The following is a 19543-nucleotide window of genomic DNA, read 5'->3' on the forward strand; positions in this document are numbered from 1 at the left end:
TGCTCCAGGCTTATAATATCATTGATGTGAAGAGCCACTCCACAGATCAGTCAACAGCAACATAGCACACTGCTGTCACTATCAAGATTTTAAAGAGCAGGCTTTGCGATAACTATGTAAATTATTAATATGTAAATTTATAGTCAGATTATCTTCTCAGAATCTAAGGGCCATGGAGGAGGCAACACACAGCTTCTTCAGGAGCAGATCTTCTGCTTTAACTCCCAGGTGAAGGCATTTCGTGAAACCATCTGGTTCTGGCTTCCCCAAACACCTCCACAGGCTCCATATCAACACCACCAATACACAGGGAGGGAAAAGCCATTTCTGGAGACCAAAAGCTGGTGCTGCTCTGGTGAATCCCTGCCCAGCCTTTTCCAGCAGGTACACATACACATCTAGGGGAAGGAGTGCAAGATGAAGTTCTTCTTGACACTTAAAAATACATAAGTGGGGAAGAAAAAGTATGGTAGAGGAAGCACAATGAAAGGATACACCCTGGGGATGTTAAGAGCTGGTTCTGCAGGGTGCTGGAGACAGAATTTGAAGCATAAAGCATTTCCAGGTCAGGAGGGAGGCTCACCATGCCTTTGCAGGAACCTAACTTTTCTGTGACACATAGGAGAAACATCAGCTGATGATCCTCCACAACACCTGGTTAGTTCTCCATATGCCACCTTCCCCCATCACTGTGGTTACCCCCATCACTGTCTACTCTGTGCCAGGACACTTTTGCAAACAAACAGAGGTGTTACCTGCACCAGCTTCTGGAAAACTACAGACAAGCAGGATGGGAAGGGAGCAAGGCATCCTGGATACTGTCATACCTGATGCCACAGTGTCCCCAGCAGCTGGGAGAAGTAATTACAGGAGAAATCCTACTTAGTATCTACAGCTGTTGCGAATGAACACATGAAGTACCTACAGGTGCCCAGCCGAGCCGTGGGCTTGCTGCAAAAGTGAATACAGGATGGGAGATAGGGGAGGATCACCTCCTGCCCTGACCCACTCTGGAGGGCAGGCATGTCTGTAATACTTCTAAGACAGCATAGAATCATGGAACTGTTTGGACTGGAAGGGATCTTAAAGCCCAGCCAGTCCCACCCCCTGCCATGGGCAGGGACACCTCCCACTGGATCAGGGGCTCCAAGCCCCGTCCAACCTGGCCTGGAACCCCTCCAGGGATGGGGCAGCCACCACTGCTCTGGGCAACCTGGGCCAGGGCCTCCCCACCCTCACAGGAGAACATTTCATCCTAAGATCTCATCTGAGAGTTTCACGTCTCTGACACCAGCCCTCCTGCAAGGAAAGGGCCCCGGCGAAAGTCTCAGGCTGTCAAAACTCCCACAGCTCAGGAACGCTAACCTGGTAAAATCCAGGTTTCCTCTTCAGAAACTGTGTAAGGGTTCCTCCTTTGTACTATGTAGGAGGACCCGTCGACTTGATTTATTTAACTGCAAAGAAGCCAGCTATCTAGAAGTTGTGCTTCCCAGCCCTGATGGCCTGACTGAGGGAAACAGGCCAGGGTGATGCATCACCCGCCATGACAGACCTGCCAGCATGGTCCGGCCTGAAAAGAGTAAGTTCATCGTGGTTTGTGCTTTGGGCCCTCAGCGTACATGGTTGTTCAGTGTAGGTGGAAAGAAGTTCCTGTATTTCAGGATGCCTGGATCAGGCAGACCCCTGCCCAGAGCAGTAAAGCCACAGATCACTGTTTTAAAAATATAAACTACCAGAATGGGAAAGTGTGCCCTGCCAGCTCTGCAGGTAAAAGCCATGAGGGATGTCCAAAAAGCTCATGAGGGTTACACTAAATACATAACATAAAAAATGACTATAAGTGTCCTGGTTCGAGATCTAAACTTCTCTGACCCCATGTTTAAAGCGCCCGGGTTACAATTCTGCTATTCAGCCTTTGCAGCTCAGCTGGATGGTTTCGACCCGCTCAGAGAATACAGGATGCGACAGGAACACTGTGACCAGAGACGGGTCCGACTGGCTGGGCCTCCTCCTCAGCTCTGGGGCTGCAGTTCGCAGGAGGACCAATGTCCTAGGAAAGATACATCCTGGGGGGAATTGCCTTCAGATCTCTCAAACTGATTATTCACAAAGAAGTTAGACAATAGGTGATGCCATCCCCTGCTGTTTATGTGGCCCCCAGGGCTACAAACGTCCAGGGGCCACTTCAAAGAGTCCTCCCACTGCTCTGTCATGTTGAGATTCCGCTGGCAACAAACCCAAGCATCAGGATGTTCTAAAGCTGGGATAAGAACTGTCCATTTCTCTTCCAGTTCTGGAGGCAGGGCAGAGATGCAGAAACAGCTCAACTAGGGCATCATCTTGGTGACAGGTCCAACTAACACGCAAGGCTGTGGTAAAGTGGTTTCAGTGGGAAGAGCCTTGAGCTTCTCCTCAGGCTGCAGTGCAGAGCAGAGGGTAGAGAGCTGGGGACAGGCGCTGCCCGTCCTGTGTCCATGCTGGCCAGCAGAAGCTGTTTGGAGCAGGAAAGAGAGATGGTGTCTATCAATAGGGGAATTAGAAATCAGTGCCCACACCGGACAGAAGCATCTCTTCTCTTAGTGCATAGAGAGGTGAGGTGAGCTTTCCAGAAACACAACAGCTGTGAAATGAAAGAGATCCCAGACCCGCACAAAGTGGGAAAGAATGTGGCTCGTGACAGATTGCTGTGTAGCGCTGCTTGTTCTGGTCCCCTTGTTATTCACTGAAACTCCACTCAGATTCATCACCACCTCTGAAATATGTGGAAATCTGCCCAGCACAGTGAGCTGTGGTGAGCACATAGGAACAGGACAGAAGGAGAGTGGTCAAATCCCCCCTACTCAGCTTGAGATGCCACCACAGGGCCCTCAGAAGAGAAACCTTACAAATCTCCTTCCTCCCAAAACAAAGGCTGCTCACTGAAGTGTTTAGGTACTCAGTTACATTCAACACAAGCTAACTCACTTATCTTCAACAAGTGGGCTATTGATTTTTTGCCTGATTTCTAAGCTGCCTGGGGCTTTCTGAAATACAACAATAGCATCCTGCTTCAAAAAAAAAAAAAAAAGGGAGAGGTGGGAAATTCAGTGGAAAATATCCCTTTGCTCATCAGTAATGAGGATAACCTCATGTTTGCCGAGTTCTGTCAGGATATTAAGCATAGCCATGGTTTAGGAAACTCTCACAGCCCTGTTACCCTCCCCTCTGCTGTGTAACTTCATACCATGAACTGCATTCTGGACTGAAAATAGTCCAGATCATTTTTCTCCATCAACAGAAATTGTCCAATTGCTCCAAGTGATTTGCTAATTGTGCTGTCCACATCCTGTCAGAGTTGTGGGCTCAGACTCTCACGGCTTTAACGGTTCTCACACATGGTGACGAATGACATGGCACATGACTCAAGCCACTGTGGCAAAACCAGTACAATTCAAAAATAGATTTAAACCTGTAAGTTCTACCTCCTGGGGTGACAGGAGCATAACAGTGTTTGATAATTCAGCCCTTCCAAAGTTCACAGAAGAAAGAAGTGTGGTTGCTGTTGCCTCTGTTGGTGAACAGACAGGCTGAAATGCACCCTCACCTCACTAGGATTCAGATACAAATGAACCACAGGAAAACTTACAGGTTTGGAATGAGCCCGATGAGCTTTGTTCACCTGCAAGATGAAATATGTTTGTGTGCATCTAAGCTTTAAGATACATTTAACCTATGCTTCAGAAAGCTGTTCTCAGGTCCTGTACTATTATTATAAAGCCTATAATAGAAAAAGAACTTAATTTACAGAATAAAGCCTTAATAAAGATGACTGGATATTGTATTATCTATAAACAGATTTATAGATAAAACTGCTCTAGTAAGCCAATTTACAGTAATTAAAGCGATTTTTTTTTCAAGTAAGAATAATCTTAACGGTAGATTGTGGTTTTCAGGGATGGGTTTCTACACAGGTGAAACAGAGTTGTAATAATGGAATGGTTTGAGTTGGAAGGAACCCCAAAAACCCATCCAGTTCCAACCTGATATGGGCAACAACACCTCCCACTGGATCAGGTTGCTCCAAGCCCCATCCAACCTGGCCTTGCACACCTCCAGGGATGGGGCAGCCACCACTGCTCTGGGCAACCTGGGACAGGGCCTCCCCACCCTCACAGGAAAACATTTCTTATCGAGATCTCATTTCAATCTCCCTTCTTTCAGCTTAAAACCATTCCCTCTTGTCCTGTCCCTGCACTGCCTGATCAAGAGCCCCTCCCCAGCTTTCCTGGAGCCCTTTCCAGTATTGAAAGCTGCTCTAAGGTCTCCCTGCAGCCTTCTCTTCTCCACGCTGAACAACCTCAACTCTCTCAGACTGTCCTCATACAGGAGGTGCTCCAGCTCTTCGATCATCTCTGTGGCCTCCTTTGGACTTGCTCCATCAGCTCCATGTCCCTCCCGTGCTGAGGACTCCAGAACTGGACACAGGGCTCCAGGTGGTTTCTCACCAGAGTGGAGCAGAGGGGCAGAATCCCCTCCCTCTCCTTGCTGATCCCACTGCTTTGGATGCAGCCCATGGCATGAATGGTTTCTGGGCTGCGAGCAAACGTGGCTGCATGTTGAGCTTCTCATCCCCCAGCACCCCAAGTCCTTCTCCTCAGGGCTGCTCCAAATCTGTTCTCCACCCAGCCTGTAATTGTGCTTGGAATTGCCCTGACCCAGGTGCAGGACCTTGTCCTTGACCTTGCTGAACCTCATGAGGGTCACACAGCCCCACCTCTCCAGCCTGCCCAGGTCCCTCTGCGTGCACCCCTTCCCTCCGGCATGTTGAGAGTGCCACACAGCTTAGTGTCATCGTCAAACTTGCTGAGGGTGCCCTCAGTCCCACTGTCCATGTCTGCAACAAAGATATTAAACAACATTGGTCCCAGTGCCTGATCCCCACGTGCTCAGTCAATACCTGGAGGTGGGGGAAGGAATCCGTCAACTGTAATACGGTTCCAGTAAAGATAGTGCCTCTGTTCTCTTTGTCAAACTGACACACACAGATATTTCAATCTATACTTCATGGTTAAAATTGATCCTAGTGAGAGGATATGTGGCTTGATCAAACTTGTGTAGGACTGAATCAAAGAGGATTGATGACAAAAAATACCCGCTTTAAAAAAGAAACAAGTTTTTCTTGTGATAACAGGGAGCTGAAGCCCTGGTGAGAGACAGGCAGGACAATAAAAGCTCTGATATGCCCAATTCAGCATAAATAAGCCCAATACCACTAAAATCCGGTAATATATGAACAAAAATAAAAATTATCTATCTCTCTGTACATAATTCTGGTGAGCTTTTACACTGTGTTTAAAATCTATGAGTTTTCAGTTCCTGCCCACTGTGAGTTCCCAGCTCGTGCCTGTGGACAGACGTGACAGTGCGCGTGCATGTGTGGGTCTTTTAAGCCCTAAGAAGCTCTGCTCATTTAGGATGAAGTCCTAAAATAAACAGAACTGTAAGCAGAATAGAGTTTTTTGGAATGGTGATGCAAAATAATTGTGATTCAACAGCATTTATCAGAGATAAACAGGTAAAATTCAATATTGCATAAATACAACTACAGAAGCATTGTATTCCAATTAAATTTAATATAGAAAAATGGCAGTTTTTATTTATCCCCATGTAATCATAACGTAATGTTAACTGGATCATAATCGACATTATAAAGGGTCTGACCAGAAAATTGATGTGTTATTAGCTTGGCAAACAACCTTAAATTTAGTGAATATTTCAGAACCAAGACTCATATCCACCTGCTAGCAAAGACTTAGCTCCCAAAAAGCCTCTTTGGGTGTCAGATCACACATCTACATTACTGTACAGCTGAGCATTAGAAGAAAAGTTTACGAACATATTCCATAACTAAGGTGTACTCTGAAAACAATTTGAATAATTGCCATGAGGGAAAACCAGGGTTGCCAATCCAATTTCAATATTCTTTCTGTCCTAAATTTGCTTGCTTCAGCTTCTTCTCCCACTAAACTGTACTTGGCTGTGGTTTGACGGTCATTTTGTATTTTCATGCACAAAATCCCAATTAATTTAAATCATTAAAACCAACAAAATGATGGTGTGAAATGACTTTTCACGTTGGTTCTGGACCTAGATTAAGATCTGCTCGTGTGGGCTAAGATCTTGAAAGCAAAGGAGGTGATCCTGCCCCTCTATTCCTCTCTTGTGAGACCTCACCTGGAGTACTGTGTCCAGTTCTGGAATCCTCAAAATAAGAAGGATATGGAGCTGTTGGAACGGGTCCAGAGGAGGCTACAAGGATGATCAGAGGGCTGGAGCACCTTCCATACAAGGACAGGCTGAGAGAGTTGGGCTTGTTCAGCCTGGAGAAGAGAAGGCGACAAGGAGACCTTATAGCGACCACCAAGTACCTGAAGGGGCTACAAGAAAGCTGGGGAGGGACTTTATAAAGGCCTGTAGTGATAGGATGAGGGGCAATGGATATAAACTGGAGAGGGGCAGATTTAGACTACGCATTAGGAAGAATTTCTTCACGGTAAGAGTGGTGAGGCCCTGGCCCAGGTTTCCCAGGGAAGCTGTGGCTGTCCCATCCCTGGAGGTGTTCCAGGCCAGGTTGGATGGGCCTTGGGCAGCCTGAGCCAGTGGGAGGTGTCCCTGCCCATGGCAGGGGGGTGGAACTGGATGATCTTTAAGGTCCCTTCCAACTCGACCCGTTCTATGATTCTATATCATCACAGCACTACAGCAGAGATGTAGAACAAAAGATTGAGGTAGCTATATAATTATGGTTTCATTTCCTGATTGTTTAAATCATTTTCTCTGTGGAAAAGTAGAGAGAGGATGGAGGAATCTCAGGCTTATCCAGAGAAATATTAAGAAGAAGAGAGGAGAATGCAATAGGGCTCCTGTAACAACTGATAGGACCAAATGGAAAACAAAAGAGAAATAAAAATACATCTGATGGTTCAGGTAATGTGCAAGTTTATTAATAAATTTTGTCTAATGATAAAAATGACTACTTTATCTACACATATGCTGAATCCTCTCCTTTGAAATTAAGGATGGGATGCTCAGCTGAAGTCTGACATGATGAGAGCACTGGGACCAGTTTGCCGTCTCCAAACACACAAGGCTGATGGCCCAGCAGTGCCTAACTCCCACTTCCTTTTAGCAGGACTACAGCTTTGCCTCTGTTTTTTCCTGCAGAAAATCATCCCACTGCAGCCAGAAAACAGGCGAGCACATTAAATATTTGCTATAAATATAACTGTTATAAATTAATTATTCGTCCTTTCTAGGATTTCTAGATAAGAACCCCTTGAGACTCCTTGCCTTCAGTCTATCAATCATCAGCAAGAATTCTAGTGATGAGTTGAGAAAATGTGAATTATAGTCTAATCAGTATGTATTTTGGCAAAACAGCCCAGCCCATAAGATGCTCTTTAATCCATTATTGCCCACAAACACAGGAAAGACAATACAATGTCAACATCTGCCAACCACCTACCACAGAACTTTCCTGTAAATAGAGAGACAAATTAGGGTAATCTGAGATTCTAGTCCCTGGAACCCATTGAAAAATGCAGTTTTATTTACAGCATCTATAGCTTGTCCAAAAAAAAGATTTAAAAATGGATAGGAAACAATGGCCCTGAAGGACTAAAACTGTTACACAGGGATAGTTTAGCCCAAATCCCTAAATTGGGAATTAATGAACCCAGGTTTGGGCAGCACTGACTGTGTTTTGCAAGGAGTTCAGAAACTTGAAAAGGACGCTGGGGGCCTACTGGTGTTTGTGTGCAGTGTAGTAGTTGGCGATCCTGGGCTGCTGCCATTCTGTTCTGAAAATCATGAGATGCTTCTCTACAGCTCCAAGTACTGAAACTATTTATTTGATAACACAGTCTAATAATTTAGGTCTATCCTCTCTTTCTGTTTTCCAAAGAACACTGAAAGCAGCATGAGACAGTCAACAGACAGCAGATGGTAACATTCTGAGTTCATCGTAGCTGAAGGAACTATGAAATAGCCTCTCCCAACCCCTCCACCGATGCTAGCACATTGTTTGTGCACGTTTTAGAAACGTGTTACCCAGCTCATAAGAAGTTTTCCAAACCAGCACCAACGTTGATGTTACAGTGTAAGCCTAGAATTCTAAATGCTCAGTCTCTGAAAAACAGCCTCCTAGCAGGTTCCCTCTCTGCGCCGTAACCCTGGTTTGGCTGACGCTGCAAAGCGCAACACGGGATGTTTTTTCTAACCCCACTACAGAATAACAGAGCAAAGCCCAGCGCAGCACTTTAAACACAGCCGGGTACTGGAGAGCTGGGATCGGCATGGTCTAATATTCCCAGCATTAATCTCACCTGTCTCTACTGTTCCACAGAGAAAATAATTTAAACAATTTGGTAATGAAACCATAATCATACAGCTAGCTCTATCTTTTGTTCTTTCTTTGGAAAGTGCTGATCGCTATTCCAGGTTGCAATTTTCATCACCATTTTTTTTCCAGCTGCTGGTGAATTAACACATCCCCCTGCTTTACATTAAACTCTTCCACACTTCTGCATTATCAAGACTGTGTAATTAATTGAGGATTCCTATTTACTGCTCCGCTTTTCCCTGCTCCCTGGTTACACAGATGTTGAGGAAGGGCCTATCGTACAACCTTTGGACTGGCTGCTCCCTGGCTAATGCTGATTACTGCCATCTGATTATCATTCTGCTTGGCTTTACAGGGAATACGGAAGGATGCAAGCTGGTGTTCAACACTGGGCATATTCAGCTATAGGCCTCATTTTCCTTGTAGGGATGCTGTCATGGCACTGAAAAAGAGCACAAAGCTCTTGTGTGATGCTGCTACTCCAATCCAAGGAAGTCCAAGGTCATCAGCAGCCTGCAAATCCAAGACATGGCTTTTTATGTTTTCTGGAGTCACCCTCAACTACACAATGTGAGGTTAAGAATCATTTTCACCGGAGGTTATTTACTGAATGTTTTGGAAAAGAACAACATGAAAGCCAGCATTTAGTCTTTTTAAGCACATCACGTGGTAGCGGAGGTGGATATACGCATGTGTGCATTGGCACATGCAACAGGGTTTCAGGTAGGAAGTGATACTGCACACACATCTGCTTCACAGGACAGAAAAATTCTTCCCTTACAAGAAACACAGCAAATATTTTAAGAAGGACAAGTAAATGAAAGCAATGTTGGTATTTCATATCACGTATGATTTACCAAAAGTGGTAAAAACACTGGGTCTGGTAGAATGGCTTCATGCCGCACAAGGCAGGTGATCATTAAAAACATACATACATCCCTTCCCTTCTATCTCCTATCATGGTTGTCTGGGGAAGGAGTCAGGGACAGTGGCATTCATGACACAAGGCCATCTCCTTCAGGCAGAAAGGTTCCCATGTGCATCCAGAGAAGTTACAAATGTCCTTTAATTCTTCAATGGCTAAACCAGCACTGCTCACTAATTCTTAGAGTAGTTGTTTCTGTAGTAATTACTAGAGAAGCCTGGAGAAAAAGAGGCTGAGGGGAGACCACATCACTGTCTACAACTGCCTGAAAGGAAAGTGTAGCAAGGTGGGTGTTGGTCTCTTCTCCCAAGTCACAGGTGATAGGATGAGAGGAAATGGCCTCAAGCTGCACCAGGGCAGGTGCAAATTGGACGTTAGGAAAAATTTCTTTCCTGAAAGGGTTCTCAGGCCCTGACAGAGGCTGCCCAGGGAGGTGGTGGAGTCCTCATCCCTGGAGGGGTTTAAAAGACTGGTAGATGAGGTACTTAAGGACATGGTTTAGTGGCAGATAGGAATGGTTGGACTCGATGATCTCAGAGGTCTTTTCCAGCCTGGTGATTCTATGATTCTATATCAGGCATTAGACGCTATCAACACTCCATAGTATAGACCAATGCCAAGAAACCTGAAAGGTTAACTTTTCATTTACTATGTAACTAGTTGGTTTGCAAGGAACGCAACTGCTATAGGACTGTGTAACAGTGCTGCCAGTACCTAAGACAAGGGTTACACACCACACCCTAAAAAAGGTCTACGAAAACACTGCAAAGTTGGACTTGGGTAGTTGCATCAGTCTTCAGCATTAAAAAGTGACTCTGCCTGAACTAAGACTGCCTTTATACCCCCCTTCCTCTTAAAAAAACTCTCACTATTAAAGTCAGGCTATGCAACACACCAACAGGTGACATTTCCCAGGGAGGTGAATATTGTTTATGGTTCTCTCAAGCCTGAGTGATGGCTTACAGGTATCCCTCAACATGACTATCTCATGAATCATCTTTGAGCCTATAATCCTCAGAAAGCAAGATCGCGAGTCTTACCGAGCAACAAAAGATAATTAAGGGCACAAGTGGACACCTGGGGGTCAGACTGGATGGCATTATAAATGCAGATCTGAATATTTTCCTGCATGATTTTGTTTAGTCTGGACCCACCCTTCAGTGAAAGCTAACACAGCAGGATGGAATTTAAACTCAGTTTATATGTTCCACCTTCCAGCAGCCTGTGCCAGAGCTCCCCGCAGCAGGCTTCGCTGCGTGTGAGCAGTACACGGGTGAAGCAGGTGAACGTCCATCAGTGAGCAGGTTGATACCACTAAACTGATCCAACTTGAGTGAGACTTGGTTTTAACCCCTACTTGGGGAGGTGTCGGCGTGGCACCTAATATGTATGAGCCTCCACATGCTACGCAGCACTTACAGCACATTTTAAAAAGCTATTCCTTTTATAAGTTAAAACCGACAATACATTTTTAACCAGTTCTTGAGTATTCTAAAAGGAAATGTTTTCTGTTTCCAAGCCAGAACTGGTCATTTCTCTTACAGAATATGATGTTTGAAAATCAGTTCTTCCTATTATAGATTTCTCCCTCAGCTTGTAGAAAATCCATGATTCCCTAAACATTGGTCTTTGAAAGCACATTGACTAAAATCTTCATGCCTAATTCATGAAGTGTAGTCTGGAGATTAGTGGAGCTGGACATAGACCAGGAATACTTTATCATATTCTAATAAGCAGAGGCTGAAAATTGCATTTCTAAAGCTACAGTATTAAAGGGCACACTGCAAAACATGACCCAAACATAACTCAGGAGTTCTACACTGTCTGTAAAGGCTTTGATATGATAAAGTATGCTGACGAGGGGAATAAACACGACCAAAAATTTCTGTATTTAAGAAGAGGGAGAAAACCAGCAAACGCTCCCTGTATACATCAAAGCATATATTGTATATTATAAACTCATATAATGTGATCCCAATGGAACTACCCCTGTACGGTTATCGATTATTTGAACACACCATGGAACATCATTGCAATAACATAAAATTAGGCTTATGTAGCAAACATGACACTAAAAAAGGCTAGTAAAAATGGTCTGGAAGGCTAATGTAATCATTACCATAAAACTTCTAATGACACCTTGCAATACCATACACCAGAAAAATGTGAAAATTAAAATTACTAGAGGAGAAACATGACTATTTTTGACTTATGGTGTTTGTGTTATTTAAAAACTAAATTGCTCACCACTGCTTTTTTTGTTTGGTTTGGAGGGGTTTTGTTACAACATAACTAGATTGAAAATGGAGTCATGTACACCAATCTTTCTAATTCCCCCCCCAGCAGGATCTGTGCGGAGTAGAAGACCATGGAAAAGGATCTTTTAATGTAATAGATTTTTCTTCTCATGCAGAAGGGTGAAGACAGAATTTTTCCCATCTCCTCTCTCCACGGGAGCATGTCTGAGGGTCAGGATCTATTTTGAAGAAGACAGACACTGAACAGCCCTGGGCCAGGGAAGCACCACAAATTGAACTGGAAAGAAAGACAAAACCATTGAGCTCTGTGCTATTTCTATACATCTTTTCCACCTCTGCAAATGGAGAGACAGCAGAGCATTTCCAGGAGAGGCGGCTCAGTAAGAGGCAGGTGAGAAGGCAGGGCTGTTGCAGATGCATGAAGGCACCCATCAGGATTCCCCCTGACCCGTACTTGCCTGTCCTGGACATATTCTGGCATCCAACCCTTGAAGATTTATCATCTTTCCTTTCCTTATGCCTCTTTCTTCATATCTGAAAGCCTCCATAGAAGTCCAGCGCTGTTTACAGTCTAAGCACTGTCTCCAGATCTGCTACCTTGGTCTGGGCCTGGGAACACCATAAACCAAGTAGAACCAAGATGTTGCTGACCTGGGGAACTGGTGCCATATTCTGTAACTTGTGGTGGCTGCTTGTTATACAGGGAACTGGATGGAGCAAAGCATGAAAAATAGCTCACACATTACCTATGAACCACAAATAAGTAGTGTAAACTGAGAAAACAATAAAATCATCAGTACATAGCACTCACCCGTTGTTCCTGACACCTAGTACCTGATTGCGTCTTGTTTTATCTGCATGTTTAAGAGAGGATTTCAGCAAGTGACTTGCCAAATTTTTCCAGGAATGAAGATCAACTAATTTTGAAAAACAAACGTCCCCCCTAGAGTCTATGGAATTGCTACAAGGCTTTGTATTCCACTTCAGCAGCAGCTATGGTTCACACAAACCTTAAACAGGCAGGGACGTTGTATTAAGCGAAAATGAAGAAAAAGGACAAAGGACTATTTGGTCAGAGCTGTAAGACTTGGAATGAGTGAAAAACATCTGTCACAGCAGCCAACAGATCCTCCCAGAATAAACAAGGTAGAAATGATAGTCAATAAAATCACAATTAGGTACCCTGAGTGTCAGCGTTCCTGTGTGCTCACAATCTGGGGAATCAATACCTAACACTGAAAATTCTCCACTACTTCCTCTCGTTTTATATTTTCCACTTATTTTTTTTATGTGGCTTCCCCAGCTGATTCCACCAAGAGCATAAAAGGCACTTCCAGACACTGGCTATGGTGCAATAGGAACCAAGTGCAAGAGAACCAGGGAGGCCTCCTGGTTCCTGCTGAAAGTGTGAAAACACCAGGTTCACAAACCAATTACAAGATTGGACCCTGTTCTACACGTCCAGTCAATGGATGTTGTGTAAGACAGTGGCTTCTGCCACTCTGAAACTCCTTGCGACTGAAGGGTCCCCCACTTAAAGAGAATTCCTCTACCTGCTACAACATTAGAAGTGGCATCCCGTGTTAAAAGACAATGGAAACCCACAGCAAAGACAACAACTGCTGCTACATCGGGGAACGTAGTCCTCACTTGGCTGTCTGCAGGCAGCCCACCACATCTGTCTGAGTGGGGTACAAACACGCATCCATCCAAAGGATTTCAAGCACCTTTGCACTCTGCCAGGAATGTGCACAACTGCACTGGGCAGTTAATTAAAAAATACCTCTTTTAATAATTCTTCGCTATTACCTATGGGGGTTTTCATATACACCTACGCAGGAATCATGCTGATGATGTAGTCAGAGTAAGAGCCTGCCAACAAAAACAAGCGTCCTTCAAAATTTACTGGTTTCAGTCCTACAGTGATATAGAACACAAACTTCTTTATGTCTCCTTATTCCAAATATCCATCACTCAGAGGATATCAAAGAGCCCCTCTCCACATGTACAAAAGTTTCAGTGTTGAAATGGATGTCTGTAGCACGGACCCTTCGTTATCAAAGGGATGAAAACTGTAAGCTGCTGTGGCACTTCTTCAGGTGTATTTTTATTAACAGTGTGCGCATATCACCCACCTATAAAAACCAGTTCACACCATCTGTAAAAAGGCATTTCTAGACAGGAATCAAAGAATCAAGGAATCATTAAGGTTGGAAAAGACGTCTAAGCTCATCCAGTCCAAACACCAACACATCACCACCACGCCTGCTAAACCACGTCCTGACGTACCACATCTACGTGTTCTTTGAACATTTAAGATAATGTATGCAAATGCATGTATCAGACAGAAACTTAATGATCCGAGTGGCTCCTGAGAGCAGCGGGTTCCTGGATTTTAGAGTATTTTACATTTGTATAAGAAAGGCTTCGGCAGATGTTGTGTAATGGCACAGACCAAGAAGTGCCCTGCCTTTCGCATGAATATAAAATCCTTAATCTTTAGCTGCCTAAACACAAGATATCATCCATGATAAATGTCCTTCTCTATCTGTGACATTTCCCTCATGCTATTTGCCATACATAATAGGTACAAATCACACAATAGATGAAAAGAAAAAATAGCATTTTGCCTAATCAATGTCTGTTTACAGTAATCAGAGAGAAAGAGTGAATGACTCTTATAATGACATTTTATAGCTTGTTTCCAATCAATAAGACAGTTATTTTGAAAGATTCACGTACGTTTAGAATCAATTATGAATGAAAGGGAAAATGAAAAAAGGTGAATATTACTGCCTTGAGGTTTGTTCATTTGAGAGCTGTATTTTTTCCACATTGCCAGACTCTTCTAAGTGATGCGGCATGGTGAGCTCTGCAATGAATGCCTCTACAGAATTATTCACCATCCTCAGGAATCAGTCTGGTAACTTAAAATGGAATATATTTATTTCAGAAACACATCTACTGCATTTTGCGTGAATACTGGATGTTAAGGATATTATTTTTGAACTGCTTTATGTACTGTGCTACTGTGAAATGCAGCTCTCGCTAGGAGGAACTTCTTTTACGCTTCTGATAAATATATCATTTAAACATTTAGCGCACACAGCTAAAAAACAGGAAAGAGATAATAACTGAAACTCCAAACACCAACCACAATAAAGAAATCGGAATTTGAATCGCATGTGTTCGTTCTGAGAGCAAACTGTGGCAGCAGAGATGGGAGAGGGAGCGCAATGAACTGAGGGAGATGGCACTGAAAGTTCTCCAATGGCCAACAGCCCTTGGGCAGCTGGGGAGGAGAGACAAAGGGACACGGGGAGCCACTTCATGGGATTGTTCTCAGCTCTTGTGTTCTGCCTGTCAGGTCAGATACTGTTCCTTTTTAGAATCAGGGAGGAAAAGTAGGTACGAAGTGGATACAAACCCAATCATAGTGAAATGAGGCTCTCTAACCTGACACGACTATTTTCTGATGCATCCCCTACCCAAGCCTCCTACCAGCTGTGGTCACCACTCGGCCCCAGTGCTCATGGGCTTTTATAATTAAAGCAGTGTTAATCGTAACATTGCTTGTACCCTTTCTTGAACACATTAAATGATATTTCTAAGTTGGAAATACTCCTCTCACCCATTATGGATATTTTATTTCAAATAGTAGAAGCTTCTGAACTTCACAGCCCTGACAGAATTCTTTCATCAGCCCCCAGAATGCTAGGAATTGTATCTGTCGAAGTCAACGTCCAAGGAGGGAGAAGAGACAAGGAAAATAACCTTAATTTTAATGACAAAACGTAAGTCTTTCATGTAAAAATCACAATCCTCTATAAATTATTTGACCTGAAAAAATGGGGTTCCAGATTCCACAGGAACCACACTGAGGAGCTGACCTTACCAAGTAATTTGAACTTTCTTGCCTTCACTTTTACTAAGGATATATTAGAAGGAAGAACCACAATTGGAATTATGGTTCCTGAAAGAAAACACGAAATCTTAATTCCTCACATTCCCATGAATAGATGTCTCACAAACCAACATCTCCACTGACACAGACTCAACAGCACCAATGGAGCTCCATCAGTGAAGCACAATTAATGACACGTGGTGGAGTACAGTTATCTTTCCTATGATTGCCCAGGACGAAAACAAGACAGGTCCCAGTCTAGTACTACCTTTAAAACTTTAACAGCATCCCTGCCTTAATGAAATGCGAGACAGATTTAGATCAATGTAAGTGATATCAAAATCCTCTCCTTATCTAAATTCTTATATTTCATATTCAAATGAGGAGTTAAAATGAATCCAGATGGGCTCTTTCTATCAGGAAATAATAATAGCAAAATTTTGATTCAAATTTATAATTATTATTTATTATTTTTACACACACCCCTCCAGAAATGAGGTATTTTATTAATGGTAAAAATAGCTAATGCCCTGGTAAGTTCTATTTTAACAAAATGCAGACTGAAGTCTTAGGGAGTACCACTAACAAAGGATATGAAAATTAAAGGACCAACTGACAATGCCTTCATCTGTCAAAATGCTTAGTAATAAAAAAATACAAATCAGAGCATAAAATCTCCAGTTCTCCTTTGAGCTCCCATGCCTGACCCCACAATGTGCTCGAGATATCGTCCACACTCAGAGGCGGGAGGGCCTTTATTTGCAGGGAGAATCACCCCTCGCTACATGGCTACAGGAGCTGCTGATAATGAAAATATCGAATATCACAATACCCCTAACGCAAAATCAGAGTAATAAAACTTTGGCTGTTCCCAGACATTTGAACACATTGTTTATGCCCAGACTTCCTCTGCTCAATTCCTTGCAGCCCCAGAGATAGATTGCGATAGAAAATTTCTGGCAGTTCAGTCTCCTGATACAGGTCTTCTCGCTAAATTCTCTCCACATGCCTCTTAAAGGAACACAGGATCCATAATTCTGGTCAGAGTGGAAACATTTTGTATTTTACGGTGAGGATTTATATCACATTAGCAACACAAACATGCAATATTTATTCCTTTCTTGATTCCTCCTTTTGTGCAACTTCTCATAGTCCTTTAGCTGCATTGGCATTAACTATTAAACTGCTGGAATGACACCCAAGCCATGGAGCAAGCCAGATGAAGCAGAATTCATCCTATAATGTGCAAATGCATGCCTCACAGGATTTTCAGTGTGAACCGAGACCTCAAAGGACTTTCACCAATGTCAAAAGAGCACTTGTGTAGAGAAGGCACGCGGCACCTTCCTGTTTGGTGATAAGACACTAACCAGCTTTAGTTCTGATCAGATGCTTCACCTGAGGTATTCAATTACAGCCCTACCAGACGGTGCTGAAGGAATATTTAAAGTCTGCTTTGCCCTTGACTCTTGATTCTGCATGTCAAAAACACTTAACTCAAACCCTTTTGGATTACCAATACTGCATTAAGTTCATTGACTCCTGTACCGGATTATCCAGGACCAGATTGAACTGATATCGATGCTGCTTTAATATTAGACAAAACCAGCAGTGCTTTATCAACATTTTAATTTTGAGAGGAGGGTGGAAGGGCTGGGACAGAATAAGCACAAAACCCGCAGTCAAGGATTTGATGGAACCCGCCCTTGAAATTATTGTGAAAATTCAGAAATTCAGTGAAATACACAGATCCTCAAGAAAATGCTCTTCTTTGGGAATTTCTGGTTTATGAAACCACAGGAGTGTCCACACTAATCTACAGCTCCCCTTGCTGGGGCAGCTGCTGAACTGCATCCGGCAGTGGCAAACAAAAGTGTTGGAAACGTTTAGACTTACAAAAAGTGCCTCACACGCGTGTGCGGCGCTGCGAGCCTCGGTGCTGCGCACGTGGCCTGGAGATGGAGCTTGCCCAGCGCAAGGCACATTTCAGACGCACTTCAGTGCTGCAACTGAAGAGATGACTGAACCAAACAACACAAACATACACCAAGTGCCCTCTGCCTTCTGGGGTTCTACACACTCAGCTTTGATGATCAGAGGGTATCCCCATCTGAGAGATGTCAGCGAACAGATTGTTACTCAGAATTGGGTGGATTGAGACTCAAAATCCAGTAACAGCTTTACTCAAAAGCACAACCAGCCCTTGCTTGTCCACTGGCAATGAGGATGCATGGCACGTCATGTGCGAGCCGCCTGCAAAGTTAGTACTCCGTGCTCTTGCGCAGAACCAGGCGCTGCTACTGGCTGCCAACTCTAGGGGCTTCTTTACTTTCTGAAAAATCAGGTATCTCAGTAAATCTGATTTTGTTTGCAAATTATTATCTATTATATCTGTCGCCAGATACTCAGGTACACCCACAAACACTCTGAAAGGGGTTTTGTTCTTGAGATGTCTTAATACCTTTCATAACAAAGAGGAAAATGTATCTCAGTGAACTGTTCTCCAATGCAACACCAATTGCTTCGACAAGTGATTCAGCATCATTTCTCATTCTAAACACGCGCTGTTCAGGTTGCAACACCCAACATTTGGATGGAATTCCATCTATAGAAATATCTTCTTTTCCCATGACCTTTCCAGTTCTAATTTTCATTTTCAGGGAAGTCAGAGTATGTCTCGTGCTTTTGGCTGGACAAGTTTATCTTCTTTATCGTTAGTTTATCATTAGTTACCTCGACGTCACTGTGGCGATATAATAGATACAATACGGTTGGGGTGTAAAGGAAACTGCAGCAGTTTTGACACAACCATGAGACTCTTGGTTTGGATATGAACATGGACAAAGGTGGACAACGCACATTGCAATAAAAGTCTTGCAGAGAAAGACAAATCCTATCCATGGGAAATAACACCAGAGGCAGCCCTGTCTTCTAATGACAATGTTTACCTGAATCAAGTGAAACTTTGAAGGCTTGATACATTTTTCTGGTTAAAACCACTGAACACACGCAAAGTATAATTATGATTACTCATTTGAATAAAAAGTATTCCTGTATTTCTTTCTCTCCAGTGTTCCTGTCTTGAAATAATTGTTACAACTGACTTAAAAAAAATGGGAAAGTAACAGAACGTAAGCATATGTAAGTCAACAAACATCTAAATAAAAACTCTAGATCTATTTTTATATGCCTCTGATACCTTTTTGACCAGGTATTGACCGTTCGTGACCATTTTGCTCAGACTAAACCAATCAATAAGTTGCTCATCCAGAATGTAAGCCAGATTTTTCTTTTTTCTTTTACAAAACTGATAATTCAGGATAAAATGAGAAAACGATATTGCTATAAACTCACAGTATGGGTATCAACACAGCACTGAGACCAAACCATGCTGGAATGATAACTATGAACTTCCGAAGGATTCCTGCTAGCAAAAGAAATATTCAAAAACGTTTTGATGGTCCAAGGCAAGTTTGACATATTTGTCAATTTTCAGAGGAGTCTGGAGTGATTACATTTAGGGGTCAGGCACTTTCAGGTCATCATGAGACCACAGGTTTTACTTTCAAATTAAGAACAAGAGAAATGATACCCAAACACCCACACGCACGCATACAAGGGACGGGCTGGTGCAGGGATTTGTGGGGTCACTTTGTCACTCACCAAAACGAATCCCACTTACCAGCCATCACTTTTCTGGCAAATAACCTTGACAGACACAGACAATTTACTGGCATCACAAAGCTCTTCAAACTGTGTGCCAAGCCTCATCCTCTTCAAAATAAAGCAGGGAGCACCAGGTCTCATGTTACAAAGTATCTACAATTACAGAACACTTTCCAAAACACTAACAATAAATCTAAACGAAAAATCAATACTATTAATTTGTGAGATGGATGCTAAAAAAATCAAAGCTGCCACCATTCAAAAGTGTTAAAACATAAGCGCCACGGAAATCATAAATGTGCCTTAAAACTCAATTTAAAAATACCAGTTACAAGTTTTTCTAATCTAAATTTAAGACCCATGTTGCTTATTTATTCCTATGAAAAAGGATACAGCAGATGAATTGTGAA

At 43.1% G+C, this 19543-nt stretch overlaps 1 protein-coding gene across 13 annotated transcripts in view; it reads right to left on the minus strand.

The window, feature by feature from the left end:
• The window catches only part of WWOX (WW domain containing oxidoreductase), a 547784-nt gene that overhangs the window by 321734 nt on the left and 206507 nt on the right, over positions 1 to 19543 (minus strand). Inside the window, exon 9 of one of the 13 annotated variants that reach the window (XM_054078611.1) lies at positions 6228 to 6359. The exons of the other annotated variants lie outside the window; for them this stretch is intronic. Coding sequence (XP_053934586.1) covers positions 6243 to 6359 — 117 coding nt within the window. The 3' untranslated portion in view covers positions 6228 to 6242. Of the gene's footprint in view, positions 1 to 6227; positions 6360 to 19543 lie in introns of those variants that run through there. 13 annotated transcript variants of the gene reach the window in all.

This window comes from Cuculus canorus, chromosome 13, assembly GCF_017976375.1.
Source record: "Cuculus canorus isolate bCucCan1 chromosome 13, bCucCan1.pri, whole genome shotgun sequence".
NCBI classification, from domain to species: Eukaryota; Metazoa; Chordata; class Aves; order Cuculiformes; family Cuculidae; genus Cuculus; species Cuculus canorus.